This window comes from Xenopus laevis, chromosome 2L (assembly GCF_017654675.1).
Source record: "Xenopus laevis strain J_2021 chromosome 2L, Xenopus_laevis_v10.1, whole genome shotgun sequence".
Lineage (NCBI taxonomy): Eukaryota > Metazoa > Chordata > Amphibia > Anura > Pipidae > Xenopus > Xenopus laevis.
In genome coordinates, this window is record NC_054373.1 from 39,795,382 (window position 1) to 39,816,264 (window position 20,883).

The 20,883-nt window shown below is 35.5% G+C and overlaps 1 protein-coding gene across 1 annotated transcript in view; it reads right to left on the reverse strand.

Annotated features, from left to right (window-relative positions):
- LOC108707447 (interleukin-1 receptor accessory protein-like 1) overlaps window positions 1-20,883 on the reverse strand; it is a 745,402-nt gene that overhangs the window by 249,473 nt on the left and 475,046 nt on the right. Inside the window, exons 4-5 of the mRNA XM_041581751.1 lie at window positions 15,164-15,350; window positions 4,857-5,010 (exon numbers count right to left, since the gene is read on the reverse strand). Coding sequence (XP_041437685.1) covers window positions 4,857-5,010; window positions 15,164-15,350 — 341 coding nt within the window. The remainder of the gene's footprint in view (window positions 1-4,856; window positions 5,011-15,163; window positions 15,351-20,883) is intronic.

The window sequence follows — 20,883 nt, forward strand, 5'->3', positions numbered from 1 at the left end:
CCATTTATTTCTATGGGATTTTGAAAGGCGTATTTATCAATGGGTGCAAGTGAAATTTCCCCATAGAAATGAATGGGAAGTGGCGGAATTTCACTCTAGTGGCGGAACTTCACTATTAATTTCACTCTTTGATAAATATACATCTATCTATCTATCTATCTATCTATCTATCTATCTATCTATCTATCTATCTATCTATCTATCTATCTATCTCTCTCTCTCTCTCTCTCTCTCTCTCTCGCTCTCTCTCTCTCTCTTTCTTTCTTTCTTTCTTTCTTTCTTTCTTTCTTTCTTTCTATCTATCTATCATCTATCTATCTATCTATCTATCATCTATCTATCTATCTATCTATCTATCTATCTATCATCTATCCAGTATTCAGTTCTTCCATATGCAGTGGAAGAGTTCAGCAGCAATTCTGTACTGTAATATTTAAAAGATGCTGTAAGGCTCCAATGTCAAATTGGTGAATACATGTCTATGAGGTCTTGCAAATTTGCTCCCTTTATATCTATAGCAAAAAAAAGTCAGCAGCAAGTAAGTGATGCAAGTCTCTTCTAATAAGTTTGCATAGGCCTCTGTTATATTCTAATTGAGTGCCCATGGACCAATTAATTATTAGGCAATTATTGAAGAAGTGCAGGTCAGTGGTATGAACTAGGTTTTTTTAAAATATTTATTTTTAAAAATTGGAAGGCATGGATCAGTTTAATCCTAATCAGTCTTGAACAGAATATATGAGACATTGTATAAAATGCTATGGGGCTTTGTTCTCAATTTGCATTCTCCTCATTAGAAAATGTTTTGCTAAACTTCTAGAAAGTTTAGAAATGGTGAAAGCTAAATTCAATTAGTCACAGATTTGAAGTGAACACTACAAAAACCATCAAGACAAAAATGTATCAATTTAAAATAAATAAAACTATGGAACTTCTTAGGTCTTATTGAAAACATTTTTAAAAAACAAATCCAACATGACCAATCCAAAAATGACCACAGTGATGGGCAAATTTGTATTATTTGTAATTGGCAAAAATGTCATGAATTTCCAGCTAAATTTGCGAAATGACAATTTTGATGCCGGCGACAATTGGCCAGTGCCTATTAAAGTCAATGGGCGTCCGTTAACCGTCGCCAAACACGCAAATTCGCTGTGTATTTGCACCTGGCGAATAAATTTGCCCATTACTAGAGAATAGCTGTGTGTATATGAGTGTATGTGTGTAGAGAGTTGTAGGACTGCATGCATCAATTCATATCTTCACATAATCCCAGAGCTCTTGTTTCTCCTTTATTAAATTTGTAAAGCTGTTTAGAGACCAAATGCTAATCAGTAGTGTATGTCTTTGGCTCTTCACCCTGAGCATCATGTGTACTGGAGTCATGCATGCATACACCCATACAAATTATGTGTCAGCGGATAACATGATTGTCTGTGTAGAACTGGCTTTCTGCCATATGCTTATGTTAATCATGACATACCATTCATACCTCAGAGATAGAACCATAAGAAACCAGAGCTCTGGTCACAGAGGGATTATTTCTCAGCAGAGGGCTTCAGCCCTTACCAACAGACAATAAAATACTTAAGAACATTTGACAAGCACATTCTGGCAGCGACACAGATATTTCTGTAGCTGTTTATTTATGTATACCTTAGCACTATCACCTGCATATTATCCATCAGATACCAATACAAATAGCCTCTTTCCAAAAATAGTAAGAAAGGGAAAAGTGAATGAAAAAAATCTGAAAAAAAAAACCAATCATAGCAATAATAATAATATTTTAAGTATTATAACTCATTCAAAATAATAAAACAAAAATAAGAAGCTGTGAAAGAAATCAATGCTGTGACCTTTGTATACATAGCTCTTTAATCTCACTCACCATGGGAGCTGACTTAATGAAGACAGAATATTTCATTACAAGTACATTTCGAGTCAAGATCATACAGTATGCTTTGTACTTCCCCAGATCTCTGACAGCATACAGCTAGGGAAGTAGAAGCAAGACACTTACGATTGCTTCTTGGCAGCATTCAATAAAAAAAAAATACGTTGATTTTCATTGTTTTGATGATCATTAGGTGATAATGACCCGAACGCAATCACAAATAATTTCACGGAATATAAAAGATGAATTTTGAAGCTTCTCAATTTTACTTATGTGGAACATGATTGACTTAAATTCTGCTCAAGCAAAAGCAATTTCAGTAATCTTACAGGCAATTTCAGTAATCTGATAGGCAAGCATTATGCCCTTATCATCACAGGATCTTCTTTTTCCATCACTATATTAGGGAATATAAATAGAAAACTTCCAAAATAAAACTGGTTGCATTTTTCAAATTTGAGGACACTTTCTTGGAATGAAAAAGTGATCTGTGAGACAACGTTGGCTTATGGTGCATTCAGATTGTCATAAATAAGCTGGTTTTAGCTTTTCAATAACAGCCTGTTAGCTGGCCTCTCTGTTAAATCTGTATTGCAGAAATCAAATACGGAAATATTTTGACCTGGTGGTACACAATGCTTGTATCAATCTGTATATTCTTCACAAGCTTGAATATCTACTGTCTGTTGACCTTATGGGACTTCCTTCCTTAAAATGTTCTTTTCTAGAAAGAGTGTTAACTGATTTTGCTGACCATAAGTTAGCACAGAAAGCCGGAACCACATGCCAGCCTGTTTGAGAATTAAACCATAAGCTACTAAAAGAAACAATTTTAGCTGAAGTTCAAGGATCTGTTCCAGGTGACATTACATATTGTGGTGTTCCATATAAAGAGACATTCTCTATGCAAAGTAAATGTTTATGTCACACATGGGGCAGGATTATTTATCTAATCTGTCATTTCAGAGCTATAGCACTCTAGCAATGTAACTGTGCCCATTTAGGATCAAAATACTGCCCCATATCCAGATAATTTGGTAGAGGAAGCTGATAACAATCTGTTCTCTTTGAACTGATGATCAAAGTAAAGACCTGTTGGACTAAAGGTGGCCATACATGGTACAACTGCAATCTTTCCTGCAACCATTGGTCACAGTAAAGATTGTTAGTTTTCACTAAAAATGTTGAGTTGAATCATCAGATATATAGATAAGTAGGGATGGGCGAATTTTTTCGACTGGTTTCGCCGAAAAAATTACGCCCATATGGAGACGTGCACCAAAAAAAAAGACGCGCAACAAAATAATTTCGCTGCGCAACAATTTTTTTTGACGCCCATAGACTTTAATGGGCATCTGCCACATTTCTCGGCGGCAAATTTCTGGCGAAACTAAACGGGTCAAATTCGCCCATCCCTGTAGATAAGATATATAGAATCTGATGATTCAGCAGTAACCCTTTGCTGATGTTCAGGCACCTTCAAAGAAACCCAATAAAAAATTTCCGTCTTGGCAGATTGACGATTTTTGCCGATGTCAGGCACCTCGTCTACTACTGTATACACACAAAATATCATGCAAAACTTTATTTTGTATGGTAATATCTGTGTCTGTACGGCCACCTTAAGAGATGCAGTGGTAGAATTATGGAACAATATAGGGATTACAAAAATAGATCCATATACCCTCTGATTTAGGATTTACACTCTCATAAATCACATAATGGTTATAAAGAGATCATATGCTTCTTAATAATACCCGAGAGGAACCTCTGATACCCAATACTTAGGAGGATTGGATTCTGGGGCCTGGATTATCAGACCCTTATCATGTTTGGTATAATTCAATTATTTCCTAGGGTTTATTCTCAAATATCTTGCAGATAATAAAGAGAAAAAGTTAAAAAAGTTAAATCCCACTTTTGACCTATTTAAATAATAAAACACCTCTCTTTAAGTTTCCCCCCAGCTAAAGGGTTTAACATTGTAGTTAACAACACTTCCCAGGATTCCTAACTACGCAATTCTTTTAACTTTAAATGCACAAGAGGTAGAAGATGACAAGCTGGCATTGTTTCAAAACAAAGAAGTCCAATCTGCTCCTATAAACTTGTGAGTGATACACATTTTCAGCATAGCCAACGAGCAGAGAAAATGTCAAGAGTAGGTGCCCAGCATTTTTTGCCAATGAATAGCAGCCTAACTCTAATTCTAACTCTAATGAAGCAGCTTTGGGAATATGTCTCTCCACCCTCGGATGGCTCACAAATTGTATATGGTTTGGAAATATTTAATGTTCCTCAACAGGCTATAAGATTGACATTCTATAAACGTTGATGTTGAATACATCATCAGATTTTTCTGAAATGACAAGTATTATTACATTTGTTTATTTGTGAGTTCCTCACCCTAACACTCATTTGACATGACTGCAACCAATACACTCATGTTGTAGGACACTGCTAGGCTTTACCATGTCTAACTGGCCATCAACCAACATTTTTGTACAGTCAGTTGATTAGACCTTACACTATAATAGTAAAATTAGCTGCACATACATAGTTATAAGATCTACTGTCAGGGTACTGCACTGCTGCAATGTGAACTAGAAGTGGTTGCCATTGTGATGACATCTCTAGGGTCATGTAAAAGGTAGGGATAAATGGTTTTCCCTTTCATAATTCTACTTCTATCTTTCCTTTAATAAATATGAGTTTCTACTTCCCAATTTATAAATGTCTCATTGTTGCTTCATTTCTAGTACCATCCTTACCATTAAACTTCATTGAACATCAAAGAATAAAAATGAAAGACTATATTAATAAGCTTGAGAGCTTCAATTTCCCATTGTTTCTTTTATAAATCAGATACCTTTGAATACATTGTATTGCAGTTGCCTGACTTTCCATGAATGTATAATCTTTTATAATCTGCACATTGCACAAGTGCAAAAAAACTCACCAGTGACCTTTAGTTCTGTCGTTCTTCTCACGAAAAAACTTCCATATTTCAGTTCACAAGTATAATTCCCAATATCATCTTCTCTGACTTCTCTGATTACCAAAGTATCCCTTTTAAAAACAATACTTGGTCTCCAGGTCTTTGCTTTGCATTCCTAATAAAATAAAGGTAAAATGTAGATAAAACAATACAGTATAAATTAATATGTAGTAGTTTTTCTTATTTTAAGGGTTAACCCAGAACGTTATTTTGGTTAACTAACTTTGTGGTGGAGGACCAACATCTGATGATCAATGAAAATAATTATTTGCATATATTTATAAAGGGCCAACATATTCCGCAACATCATATAATAGCATAGTATTTACATGAAACTCAAAAATTACATACAGATACTGATTGATACAAGGTAAGGTAAAACCTCAATAATCATATTTTTTTTCAAAAACAGTAACCATTATTTATAGGAGAATTTTTCTTCACCGAAAAATGAGCAAAACGGCAAAAAATGATCAAAACGCATTTTTTTATGTGCGTCATTTTTTTTACGTTTGCGACAAATTTTCTCGCATTAGTCAATGTCAATGGCCCTTTTTTTATTATGGTGGCTTTTTTTTGTCCAAATGCTTTTTTATTATGGCAAATTTTTTGTCTCTGCAACTTTTTTGCGATAAAATTACGCGGAAAAATTTGCAGATGTCGAAATGCGGATTTCAAAGGGTTTTTCATTATTCTGGAATCTGGCAAGTGTAAATTTAAGTGCGAAGTAAAACCATGGTTGATGTTTATTTATAATCATGACATTTACATTTTTGTTTTCATTTGCTTTTGATCAGTAAAAAGAAAAAAGAGATTGGTAAAATAATTCTACCAGCTTCTAAATGCTACACATTTTGTGGTACAAAATGACTCATTAAATATACATGAAAGTGGTAAAAATCAGATTGCAGAGATTCCTCCCATGGTCTCACATCTCACAAAGTTTGCTCGCCCAACTGCATTATTTCCCAGTACACAGTAGTATGGAGGTACATGGGTCAAAATCATTTATGGACATAGAATGAATGGTGATAACAAGTTGTGGAATATGACATACTATGACTTCACACACACACACACACACACACACACACACACACACTTGGAAGCAATGTGCCAAGTAAAGTAAGTGTCTCTAGTGCACTGGTGACTTTTAATACACTAGTGTGTTCTCTGAAAGTGACACAACACCCACTCTGATGCTAAAATGCAACTTTCACCCAATTTGCATCAAAATACAGGCATATTTTTGATTGATGCATCATGCTCAACTGTGAGGAACACAAACTGCAATTATAGAGAAATGCTGCATTGTGGGTCAAATCATAGCAATTTACACCCAAAATTGCACTTTGCTCTCTGCACTTGTATTTGTAAATGACCCCTTTGAATGCTACAGTGTCAAGTTACACAATCTCTATGGTAAGTTAACCAAGCTGAACCTTGTAGATACTGCCTAACACCTAACATATCAAAAATTCTTCTTGAGAAATGTCAAGGAACATTTTACGAGTCTTCATCATTAGTTGCTTGAGTGTGGAAAAGCCCAACAATTTTTTTCAAGTGTTTTCAGAATTCTGCAGTAAGAGCAGTCCATTGGTTTGAACTGCTATTGATAGATAAAAATACATTCCAATCTGCAGATCATTTTTTAAAATTAGGGAATGGATTACATTTTCATCTCAACCTTTGGTGTATTCCTTGAGGATTACTTTAAAATACACTTTCTAATAGCTGGTGTGCTAGGAAAGGTGAACTGTCGGTTATTAACAGAAACCTTCTTTTTACTTCTCAGATGAATTACTCCAGCATATTAAGATAATATACAGTAATTATACCCTTTACTATTTCAATTGGCTTCATTTATTCATTCCCAAATGGGTATGTCTTGACATGGACAGTGCATGGCAGGTTTATCAGAAATGAATACCACATCCATGTTTACTCACAGAACAACTGCACTTTAAAAACCGCAGAACAAATTAAAAAATGTTGTGTGTTATTGTCACATAAATGTAATATAAATAATAAGCTCAGTGATGCACAATATCTACTGTAAGACTTGTACAAAGGCAATGTAAATTAAATTTACTGAGCATAATTAGAATATGGGTCAATCTGCATTGCTGGTTACAGACAATTACTGCGAGGGGTCATTTATAAACACTTGGCATCTGGGCAATAGCCCATGACAATCAATCAGATGTTTGCTTTTATCGTCCTTCTTGCAGTTGGCTGAAAAAAACTACTCACTGATTGGTTAGTATGTGTCAAGATTAAAGTTTGCTACTTGTGTGGTAACCTACTGTATAGCAACCAAACACACTTTTATGAGGTTATTTAATAAAAGGTATGTAATTTAGGCTTTGGATTCTGTGCAAGAAATATTGTATACCTAAACGCCAAACCCTATGGACTAAATGCAGTCACTTTGAAAATCTGATATAAATATGGACAATCGGGCTGTTGTGCAACCAACATGGATTTAATCTAGCTTAGTTAGTATAAAGTACAATTTAACAAAGAAAAATCGGTCAACAGTGAAGAATTGTCTGTTTAATTGGGACACTATGGCAAATAGCTTTGCAATCTGAATAATGAGCTTCTGGTTAATAGATTGTATACCCATATAACATTGGGTTATTTTTAGCTCTTTATTTGTTCCTTTTTACTATGACAATTGAAGTACTGTGTTTGCATTTTTGCTTTGTTTCCTTGTCTAGTTTGACGTATAGGAGGCGGCACACAGGGATGGAACATTTCTCTAGGAGAGGAGGGAAATTTTATTTACTGTAATTATAAGGTTGGAACAAAAATGCCTTCCTCAATTCAAAAAGCAATTGTTATGCATTTGGCAGCCTGTATTACTAAAACTGTTGTATTTCCATATGTAATAAGTAATATACAAAACTTTACAAGGACTTTAGAAACTTTGATACAATAATGAAGACAGCACTACACTCAGCAGCAACTATGAAAGTGGATTATTTCAAACAAAAAACAGCATATATATATATATTATATATATATATATATATATATATATATATATATATATATATATATATATATATATATATATATATGTGCGTGTGTCTTTAAAGTCAATAAGCCTGCTATCACTGTGGCACTGCATGATCTAGCCAATAAGGAAAGCATTTGCTAATACAGTCAATGTTATTTTCCTATAGGTTATTTTTGTTTTGTTCATTCAGTCCTTTGTTATACTCATCCTAGATGAGAAAAATGGAAATTCAGCCCTCATATTTGTAGTTATACGCTGGCCGCAAACAAAGTCTAAACCCTTTCCTCAGATAATGTGCTTGACATATGTATATAAACATGAGGAAAACCATTATTATTGCTTACATGCAATGTGTATGCACAGCAGGTGTTTAATGGAAACAGCAGCTATTTTTAAAAGGGAACTTTCACCTTGAGAAATACTTTCAAATCATTTTTTTATGATGTTAGTCAAGCAAAATAAACTTCACTTAAAGTATCAAAATTATTCAAAGCTTGGTTTTTCTTAGTCTTGGAACTCACAATCACAGCAAGCAGGCAGGTGCCATTTAGTAGACATTGTTATTGAGGCGAGGTTTGTATGATGCCAAAATCTTTTTAATGTGCTAGAATGGGGGGCCTAAAGCCTCTCCCTTGCACAGGCTACACAATTAGATGGTTAGGAGGGAGGGGAATGTGGGACATCAAGTGAAATCTAGGAAGTGCTGAATGGAAAGTGAAAGTAATTGCCTGCCCTGCCTCTATGCCTAAGACATAGAGGAGGGGCATGCCATATATGATTGACATCTGAGAATTTTAAACAAATTTATAACAGTTATGGATGTTTTAACAACCAAAAGAATTTGGTTTTCATGTTTAATTTGAAAATAACTTTTATTCTACAGCTTTTTATGTCCAGGGGAGGTTGTACAAATATTTAAATACCAAATTCACATAGTATGGGATCCCTATTAAATATACTAGAAAACAGGCAGAGAAGCCTAATGAGCAACTTGAATCTGGTACAGGTATGGGACATGTTGTCCAGAATGCTCCTGGGACTTTCTGGATAAGGGATCTTTCCTTCATTTGGATCTTCATGCCTTAAGTCTACTAGGAAATCAGGGAAACATTAAATAAACCCAATAGGCTTATTTTGCTTCTAATAAGGATTAATTATATCTTAGTTTGGATCTAGTACAAGTACTGTTTTATAATTACAGAGGAAATGGTTATAATTTTTTAAAAATTTGGATTATTTGGATAAAATAGAATCTGTGGGATAATTTGAAGTTTTCTAGATAACGGGTTTCTGAATAACGGATCCTATACCTGTATAAGACAAGTACTGTTAAGCACCTCGGGGGGGGGGCAAACTTCCCTACTTCTATAGGATACCTACCCCCAATTAGCCCTCCTCTATTCTCTCTTCTTTTTCCACCTGCCTTCTTAAATTACAAAATAAATAAAAAAGTTAAAAAAATATATATACTGGACAATATTTTTGCTACAAGTGACACACGGTATGCTCCTTTCAGTTTGCTTGCTAGGAAAATGAGGTTGAGTTTAGTACAGGGGTAATATAGAACGACACCAGTTTTTTCTCACAAATCATCTTTTTCTCACATAGGTGAAAAGTTGAGATATGTTAATGATCTTTCATTTAATCAAAGCTATTTCTCCCTTCCCCATTCATTTTTTAAGGCTAAAGTTGTTCCTCAGCAAGGAAAATAGCTTGACTTTGCACTTGAGAAATTTTCACAATAGCAGTTTAAGAAATGAAATATTGTGTTAAAAAAACACAAAGTTAATCACATATTTTTTTTTTGCTGTGGACAAAAAGCAAAACAAGTCAAAGTCTGTATTCATTCTGCCATTCTAAATGCTAGCTTGAAAAAGAAATGTAAACTATAAGAGACATTCTAAATCATTAAATTACAAATTGTCTTTGTTTTCAATGACAGGGAAATGAAAGCCTTGTTATTTGTTATTCCACTTTAAACAAGTGCCAAGTTTTACAGTTAAGTGTTTTTGAATCTCTTAATTTTGGATAAACTCATTTCATTTTTACATTTACTAGCAATGCTACAACAATATTTCAGCTGTATTTGGATTGCCACTTTTAGATGTAATTGCCTGATTTGTTTCCCCAAATAATTATTATCTGCTGCTTAGTAACAATGAGTGATTGGACAGAACGTCCCCAGACTGTGCATTAAAAGTTATCATTCCATTCAGACTGTGAAATGATTTGGGAATTTTTTGTCTCGTAGGCAATATGAAAGTGTTAGATTGTAGGTGCTGTTATATTTGCTCTTAACTGTCCCTTGCAACAGGCTATTTAATGTGCCACTTTTAAAATGAAAAAGAAAAATAATAATCTTAACACACCAAGTTAATGTTCTTTTAAAGCCACTGACAAATTAGTACATGTGTTTCCACTTCAATGGAATGCATGAAGGTTAAGGGAATTTTCCTATACTTTCTACCTTTATTTTAGTCTAGTGTTGCCTGCTGGAGTGTAGACTAGACATAATGTACGCAAGGCAATTCACAGCCAGCACAAAACCATTCAAGTGTACAGTAGGCAGCTGGAATTCATGCCTCCACAAATAAAGCTCAAAGCTGAAAATGTTTGAATTGCCTTCATAGAACAGTGAGAAACTTGAAATTTCAAGGCTTGCAAAAGTACTACATGGAAAATGCTTATTTTATTATGAATCTTTATAGAGCTTATAAAAAAACAGAAGTAGTGATATATCACCTACGGATGTAGTGTCTTTAATGGTGCATTTAGTGCCCATGCTGCACATGGCACACCATTCATTTTAATGAGATGACTCTGGCTGTGTGAGTCATATGCATCATTAAAGCTTGATTTTATCTGTACCTTTCATGACACAGAATTTGGACAGCACTGATTTAGAGCAATTGTCTCTTTTTCTGAGTAAGATCTGGTGACTATACAGTCCCCTTGCAGCAAGTGTTTATTAGACCAGACCTAGATGAGGGAATGCTGCTTTCAGTTAGTTATTTAGGGGAAGATGAATCATCTAATTGTTAGCCTCAGAGAGAAGCATCTCGATCAGCAAGCAAGACTAGCTGTGGGCCCATCAAGGAGTTCATTATGTGGGGTAGGTCTTTAGGACCATTGTTTACAGTAAACAGGTGTAGGTTAATGTTAATGAGGACACAAGACCAGCAGTGCACTTTTGTGGTGCTGAATATGACAGAAGCAATAGGGGGACATGAAACATCTCTAAGGTGACCCCTTAACAGTTTATAGGTCACAGGGAGGCACAGGCAGTATGCTCTGTTTTGTTCTTTTGATATGACAGGGCTAGTTACAGCATGTTACAGGTATGGACATTGACTCAAAATCTACCTCCAATGGATTACCTGAAACCCTTCATTTTCTCTCCCTTTCCATTTTCCACCTACCTGCCTTGCCTTCATTTTAATTTTCTAATATATGAAATGAATGATTTTTTTTTAAAAATACAAAATCAAGATGTCCTAAATTCCTGTTTATTTATATACAATATTCCTACAGAAATGGTTCTTTGGCAGGAAATTAATTTTGGTATCATTGCAGGTTATGGGCTTTAGTGGCATTTATAGGCTATTTAGATGCCCACAATAATGCTATATGTTTACACTTGGCTTCCCCTAAATTTATGGGACTATAAACTTGCGGAACATTTAGGACTAGACTATAACTATGGCCCAGTTATCAGCTTTGCAGTAATTGTTGTGTGGGCAAATGAGGTGCTTTCCCATGTAGACCATTAGATGAAATCTATATAATTGGAACTCAGCACAAGGTATCTGGAATAATAACATATTACCTTTCACATGAAATTTCAAATTGGATTGTGATCTAAACTAAGTTATGGTACTATATACTTTTATAAACACTGTAGTAGAAAAGAGTTCCTTACTATACTTATCATTCTCTCTAATGTAAATGTGTCTCTATCGACAGGTATGGGATCACTAGTGTAAACTAGCATGTATTCTTCAACTAAGCAGAGCCCCATCTGGAGATCAACTAAACCCATGAAGAGCATCCATAAGAGTTCCTGCACTATATCTTTGCTGTATGAGCTTTCCTATAGGCAACATAACCATGTATCATCAGTTTGGGCAGTGACCCCCAACAAGTGGCTCATAAGCAACATGTTGCTCACCAACCCCTTGGATTTTGCTCCCAGTGGCCTCAAAGCAGGTGCTTATTTTGGAATTCCTGGCTTCAAGGAAAGTTTTGGTTGTATAAAGACCAGGTGTACTGCCAAATAGAGCCTCTTGTAGGCTGCCAGTCCACATAGGGGTTACCAAATGGCCATTCACATTGCATATTTTGCACCACCCAGGAGCATTTTTTATGCTTTTGTTCCTCAACTCCTTTTTACGTCTGAATGTCACTCACAGTTTGGGGACCCCTGGGTTAGAGACTACCCTGGGTCTGTGAGAAGAGGTCAGAGTTTAAGGGAGGCCAAAACCTGTCCCATATTCCCTATGTATAAATACAGTTTATAATCCATTTATGAACATTTAACTATATGCTAAAATTACAATTAAATGTCTTTTGTACAAAATTGTTATAATGCACAAATATAAGTATGTGTAAGTTCTTGGAAGCATAATGCCTACTTACATAACAATATAGGGATTTTCTGTAACATATTAAATAATTAGTATTTTAGCAAAAAGATTTATTTTGTACAATGATTTTTGTTTAAACAAATGTGTGATTCTGTAGTTTAAAAGGTCACGACTCATTTAATAATGATTTCACCACTGTTTGTCACTATGGGGCAGATTTATCAAGGGTCGAATTTCAAAGTAAAAAATACTCCATTGAATTAAAATACTTTGACTTCGAATATTGAAGTCGAAGGATTTTTCACCAAATTTGTATAATCGTTCGATCGAACGATTTGAAAGATTTTAGCGTACGATCGAACGATTTTACTTCGATTAGAAAAATGGTCTAGAAGGTCCCCATAGGCTAACATAGCCCTTCGGCAGGTTTAATTTGGCGAACTATTGAAGTCAAAGTTTTTTTAAAGAGACAGTACTTCGATTATCGAATATTCAAATATTTTAACTATTTTACTTCGAATCAAATTCGAAGTAAATTCGAAGTCGTAGTATCCTATTCGATGGTCAAAGTATCCAGAAAATTACTTTCGAATTTCGAATTTTTTTACTTCGAAAATTCCCTCGAATTCACTTGGACCCTTTATAAATCTGCCCCTTTAAATGTCTCTTCTACTACTTTACAGTAAATATATGCAATGTTGATTTTTTATGTATTTTCTGTTAAAAAGACACTAGTATTTGCATTGTTTATTTTTTATCTATTTTCTGTTAAAAATAGTACTAATATTTCTTTCTGTGAGCAGAACAATGCTTTTATGCATGTTTACAGTTATCCAGAGTGCTAGGAGCCCCAGCCAACATATTCTATATGTAGAGTTTAACAAAACAGTTTAATCTTCAGTATGTATGAAATTAGTCATGATATCATAATGGAGTCAGCAAATGATTCCTCTGCATGTTTCACCTTTTTAATGTAAATTAAAAATGTCGTAGAGGGATTTTTCAAAAGTTATTCCATTTCAAATCCCATTGTCTTATCTGCAGCAGAATCAGTCCTTGGCTCTGTTCTGTGTAATCCTGCTGAAAAAATCGTCTGCTTACCATTTCTGGTTAATAAGTGGAACCGCTATTAATATTCTTTTAACCTACATTAAATGCAATAACTTGCAATATTCTCCCAGATTTAGACAACTCGTCATTTTAAAACAGCTACACATTTGTGAGAAATAAAGTGCATTTTTGGTAAGAGACAATAGAAGCCCAATAACCTTTATGGCATAAATACATTCAGAAAAGGAACATGTTATTATCAGGCTAAACTACCTTCTTACTGTTTATTTATGAAAATGTAAATGTACACCACCAATAGATAATAAACAGGAGGTGCTCTTATAGATACAGTATACACATATCACATGGATGCTGATGATAAAATGCATGGGTCTGCAATATTTAGTGGATATTGAACCCCCTGCTGTAATTTATGAGGCCAATAGGTGTCGAAAAGGTATTCTGTGACCATATAAAAGCATGAGACCAAAGGTTGGGTGCTTTTACAAAGGTCACGGAACATCTCCATGACTTCTCCCACCCACTTGTGCTACTTCTCTGTTTCAACAAATCCCTCTCTTTTTTGGCTGTTTAACCATTTCCTGTTACTTTCTAATATAAACCAAAATCCTCTTACTCCACTGTAATAGTTGTGAGCACAATCACTGAGCCCCTGTTCTTATTCTCACCATAGAAGGTAAAACTCCAAGGAGAGGGCTTATGATGGTAGAAGTTAATTTACAATTTCTGTGCTCCTGTTGCAGTAAGTTCCAGGTTACCTCAAGGGAGGGGGCTGCTGGTGCCAGAGGTTTGCCTACAGTTGTGTTCCTGTTGCAGTAATTAATGATGACCCAAGATGAATAGTAACGTGGGGGGATGGGATCATAACTCCACTGCAAAAGTTGTCTCTAGGGGAGTGCATCTCTATTTGTTTTGTGGCCCTGTCCTGGCACAAAGCCTCCATCACTCCTGCAATTTTTCTCTCACACCTTGCTGACTACTTCCTGGTATGAAGTTCCTACAACCCTTTTTTCAAAGCTTCTATGAGGGTAGGGGAATTAAATCCCAGCAATTTTCCTGGTGCAACATCTTGGCCTATAAGGCTGCTGGTTATGGATCATCAGAGGCATCAGGGCTTTGCTAGTTTGGCCCATAGGCAAATTGCCAAACTTTATAATATAAGGGGATGTTTTAAAAAAGCAATAATGAATAACAACAATAATAATTAATTAAAATACCATAAAAATTCAATTATCTTAATTTTTTGCTCAGGGGTTGCTCTATTCAAGCTACAAAGGTTTATTAATATTAATTTGTAATGCCACCACAGCTCAATTGCTTCCCCACAAAGCCCCATTCAACTTCTTTTAGGAACTCGGTACTAGTCATTCGCAACTTGCAACCAAATCTGTCAGTCCTTGAGAAAGCTTGTTTAATATCAGTCTAAAGAGAGTACATGAAAGTCATATATCCAGCTCAGCCCCCCCCCCATGCTCATATTGTTAAAATAACATATAACCATGACAACTAAGGATAATAAAAAACAACAAATACTATCCAGGATGAATCTCTTTGCATCTGCTTGCACATTTATATATTTCATGTCTTACCTTATACCATTTGATTTCTGGTTCCCTATATGGCATAATAAAATCTTCTATATCAGGGCATAAAATTTCTTTGCTTTTGCTAAGCTCTGCTTTTTCAGGGTATTTCATGTTGGAGTTATAGCAGGATCCAGTATCATTGTCTCCTACTGCCAAGGATATAGACACCTTCATACAGTAGGTTGAGTTTCTGCAATAAATAAAAAAAGAAATGATATAAGAAGAACCCAAGACAATTCAAGAACAGCATATTTTTTATTTCCTTTTTTTAACGGCAGCTTAGGGAGGACAAGTTGCATATATATATATATATATATATATATATGATATTTTCATTTACTTTAAATCACTTTTATTTATTTTTTTGTGTTACTTTTTTAGCTGAAAGCTACAATTCATCATGAATTTGAAATTATTTTTAATTCTGTCATATCTGTTTACGTTAGATCTCCAGCTATCTCCAGCTATAAAAAAATGTGCTGAAACAACAAACAGCTAGAACGTGATTACAGATCAAAAAGAATTTACTCAGATTAAAATATTCAGCAGATAAATATAATTACATGAAAACAATTGCCTTCAGTTTCGGTAAATCAGATTAATTAGCATTAGGAAGATGAACTGAATGTTGAAAGTTGGTATTCCCAATGGTAAAATAAATATGTGACTTTTATAATTCTGTAGAGATCTGATTCTCATCTGTGTTCTCATATGACCTCTCAGGTTTTCTGATTGCTTTCTCTTCTTCTTTTTCTGCCATTCTAAAATTATTTTTACTGTGTTCCTTTAGAGGGGGGGTTCATCTTCACATTAACCTTTAGTATTTTATAGAATGGACAATTCTAAGAAATTTTTGCCTTTTAATTATTTGCCTGTTTCTTCTGATTCTTTCCAGCTTTCTCATCTTTCTATTCAGTCCCTCTCCGATTCATATTCCTATCTCTTATTCAAATCAATGGATGGTTGCTAGGGGAATTTGGACCCTATCAGATTGCTGAAATTGCAAACTGGAGAGCTGCTGAATATAAAGCGAAATAACTCAAATAATAAAAAATAACCACAAATAATAAAAAAAAAACTTCTGGGCATGCAACTAAATAACTACTTCATGAGTAAAGTCATAGATTTAGCATCATTGCTTCTACATCCTTTTACACAAGAAGAGTATACGACAACACTAAAATTTAAAAATGTCATGCTTTTTCTTCATCTGAGTGGAATCCCTGGAACCTTTGCCAAAACACAATAATCTGTGGTAACAGGTGCTCACTAGGAAGGCCTTGCCTGCCCAAGGTAAATAACTAAAGAAACTGAAGAAGTTGTGATCAAAATTTGATTTATTTAGCCCAAACGCACACAGACAGCATTTCAGACCTACCAGTGTCCTTTTTCAACCTTACTTAAAGGTTCACATTTTGATCCCAATTCAGTATTCCACTGGGAGCTCTTCTATATTCATATTTCATTGTCACATTTTATTATGGAGTTTCTATAGACAAAATCACACTATACTATGTTACCTATTATAAAACTACCAAATTATCAAGTAAAACTCATTTGGTATGCCTGTTTTCTTTTCTATTTATTGTTTCTGATGCTTTACAGGAGGTATTTTTATGAATCTTACAGAGTTAAAAGAGACAAATTATCAAGGTTGTTTTACACAACAAAGATTCTTTCTTAAGATATAGACAAACTTAAAATTGCAGTGCATGAGGTCAAGCCAGACAGGCTATGAGGCCTGTTCAGATGCAGCAAAGATGAGGAAAAAAATTGCAATATGATGTTTTCACCTATCCACACATTTCTGCCATTGTTTACATGATATATAAGAGCATTGATGTTACAAGTTCATTTCAAAAGTGCATAAATATCTGATATTCTACTATCTTCAAAACACATATAGACAACAGTGGTAATATGAAGGGGTGACAATGCTTACATTTTTTTTAACAAGCAGATTAGACAATAAGACAAACTATTTGTAAAATTTAAGAAAGTATGCCCGGCGGGAGTGAGACAGAAACTGGGGAACAAAAGAAAACTGGATTGTTTAAGAGATACGAAATTTGGGGCTTAGAGTTTATAGGTTTGGAGGGGGGGAGGGTTAAAAGATGAAGGGATTGGGCCTCTTTTACCTAGAGAAGCTTCTGCCCATCCTTTTAAAATTCTATGTAGCAGTAGAGGGAGGGAGGTATTCTGAAGGTTGGGGTCAGTAATTAGCTGCAGTATCGGGAGGGGTGCTAGAGCTACAAGGTGTGGGGCATAGCAGGGGTCAGATCTGGTGCCAAAGTGCTGGATAGGTACTCGCTGGAAGGGGCTTGGGTTATAGGGGAGTGCTTTGCCTAGGAGTGACAGCAGTCTCCTAACTTTTATTTTACTTTTTATTATTGTTTGTAGCCTTCAGTGGCAAATACATATTTATTTTATGGTTTTATATATACTCTTCTGATGTGTGTTGTTATATATATATATATATATATATAATATATATATATATATATATATATATATATATATATATATATATATATATATATATATATATATATATATATATATATATATATATATATATATATATAGAGAGAGATTATTCCTGTAAATGTGTTAAATAAGTTGTGGCCTTTTGGACCCAGTACGGGTATATTTTTAAAAGATGTTTGCATTCCTCATGGCATGAGGGAACAAAGTACGTCATATTACCCTCTCCCTTGTAAGCTCCATCTCCTGGTTCTCTGTTACTTAGGAACTAATATAGGTTTTTAAATTGTTCTTGCTATTGAATCTGTTCAATTTGAAGTAGCTTACTACAGAAAAGTGTCTGATGCAGCAGACCCAATGCCTTTCCCCCATCACTGACCCCCCCAACACACACACACTCACTTATCTTCCTGCCTCACTTTGGATGGGTGAATTTGCTAGTATAGAAAGCACAACTGCACTCTGTACACTAAAAGAGACACATTTCTAGTGTTAACTGTGTCAGACGTCACCCCTGTTAAAGACAACTGGTAAATAGTGATGGGAGAATTAGCGAGAAACGGCGCCGGCGTCTTGTTTTTGACGCCGGCGCCCGTTTTTTGACGCCAGTTTTTCGGAAAAAATTTTTTTGACACCGGGCGAATTTTTTTCGCCCATCACTACTGGTAAATTGCCACTGGTGAAGAATTATTATTTGAGCATACACCATATTAAGCATTGTACACTGTGTTATGTATGGTTGAAGAAGACAAACATCCATCAAGTTCAATCTTTTAAGTCTACAGATGAAGCCACTTGGATTTGTGAGTTAAATGCGTCATGACTCAGGGTTAATTAAAGAAACTGTGTTATCTAAAGTTATCTTAACTCATTTAATGCATTTAACCTTTTCATTAGCATACCAAAGCACCATTGTTCACAATGGGGAATGGTTTAATTAGATGGGATGCTGTGACACAATTTTCTGTGTTAAATGGGATAAGTGGGATATCTGTGTTTAGTTATTCTGTGTCAAACAGGCAAACCAAAGTGGCTGCATCTGTATATATAAACCTGTTTCACTGCTGTTGATCAAGAGGAAGGTAAAAAAAACCCAGTTGAAGCCTCTCCAATTAGCCTCAGAGAGGGGAAATTCCTTCCTGATTCCAAGATGGCAATCAGACCAATCCCTGGATCAACTTGTACTATGAGCTATCTTCCCTTCTTAATGCTCTTTCCATAATGATATGGTTTTGAATTATTTGGAGGTATTATATTATTCAGCCTAATTTTATAATTGAGGCTGCATAATATATTATAATGATGATGATGATCTATGATCAATACTGTATATGATGATTCAATGTGGCCCGTATAGCTAATCACTTTTATTGGAAATCCCCATATAGCTACTTTAGTCTGGTCTGTTACAAATGAGTGGGTAGTATGTCTTAATGCTTCTTACAGCTTTGGAAAACAAAATAATGCAGTTCCCTGTCAGGCTCACCTAGCTGCTCATTGGATGGCTTCTTGCAATGGAAGATGCTAACAACAGCATGTTCTCTTGGTAGTAGTAGGTAGTAAAAGATGTGTTTCAGAGGGAATTTTCAGTTTTGTAGCACAAAACTTAACTTTTACATTATTTTTATTTTTACAGGTATGTGATGCATTTTAGAAAGCTGTTCTTCATACTACAGGGGTTATTTACTAAACTCTGAATGCAAAAATCCAGAAAAATCTGTGATTTTTTAATATAGAATCATACTTTTAAAAAATCACAAATTTTTCAGAATTTATTATACCCGGGGATGGAAAAAGTTAAAATCAGAAAATACGGCATCTCAGACCTGTCGAGATTGCATATAAGTCAATGGGAGAAGTCCCAAAGATTTTTTGATCTGCGCTGGGTTTCGTGCAATACGAAGATTTTAGAGTTTTTCCAGGAAAATGCATACAAAATCTGAGTTTTCGGTTGGAAAATCTGGAAAAAAAAATTCTGCAAACCACATTTTCAGGAAAATCTAATAAATAAGACGAAAAATCAGTGCGGATGTAATCTGAGTTTTTGACAGACCATGTTGAGATAAATTTGGACTTTGATAAATAAGCCCCTACATGCTCCCTTTAATCAGCACAAAAATACAAATCAATAAGCATGAAATACATTGTCATGATTCATTCTAAACCAGATTTGGAGGAATGAATTTGTTCACTTCAAATACCAGGCACTTAACTAGAACAGGGCTGTCCAACTGGCGGCCCGTGACCCACCCCCTTCTGTGGCCCCCCACATGCTGTGTCTGCTTACCATATGTAAACTTTAAAAGGAATCACTACAGAGATTAACTGGCCCCTGCATTGTTTAAACCTCAAATTCAGACTAATCCCCTGTATTGTTCACACCTGTGATCCCCCTGTATTGTTCACACTTGTGACACCTCTTTTTTTTTATATCCTAAAGGCCTGTACTGTTCACACCTGAGACCCAGAATGAAACTGCCCACATTGTTCTCCTGTTCACAATTTATTCAAAATGCTAATGTGGCACCAGCACTTTGTGTAGTTCATATTAGAATGAGAGCTTTCCCCTGTCTCCTTCTCTGTTCTGCCTTCCTTCCCTGTGTGTGCCATTCTCTGCTTGCCCAGTGCTGCTTGTGTGTGCCATTCTCTACTTGCCCTGTGCTGCTTGTGTGTGCCATTCTCTGCTTACTCAGTGCTGCTTGTGTGTGCCATTCTCTGCTTGCCCTGTGCTGCTTGTGTGTGCCATTCTCTGTTTGCCCAGTGCTGCTTGTGTGTGCCATTCTCTACTTGCCCTGTGCTGCTTGTGTGTGCCATTCTCTGCTTACTCAGTGCTGCTTGTGTGTGCCATTCTCTGCTTGCCCTGTGCTGCTTGTGTGTGCCATTCTCTGCTTACTCAGTGCTGCTTGTGTGTGTGCCATTCTTTGCTTACCCTGTGCTGCTTGAGTGCCATTCTCTGCTTGCCAAGTGATGTTTGTGTGTGCCATTCTCTGCTTGCCCAGTGCTGCTTGAGTGCCATTCTCTGCTTACCCAGTGCTGCTTGTGTGTGCCATTCTCTGCTTGCCCTACGCTACCTGTGGAATGTAAGCCTGTTAGGGGTTTGTTCTTGGGGTTTGTTAGCATTTGGAAATTGTTGTTAAGGGCCCCTAAGGTTTTTAATCATGTGTTGGGGGAGTTGTTGTATTATCCACAGGGGAGGAGGAGGCATATGGATTTAAAGGTATGTTTTTAAAATAACTTCA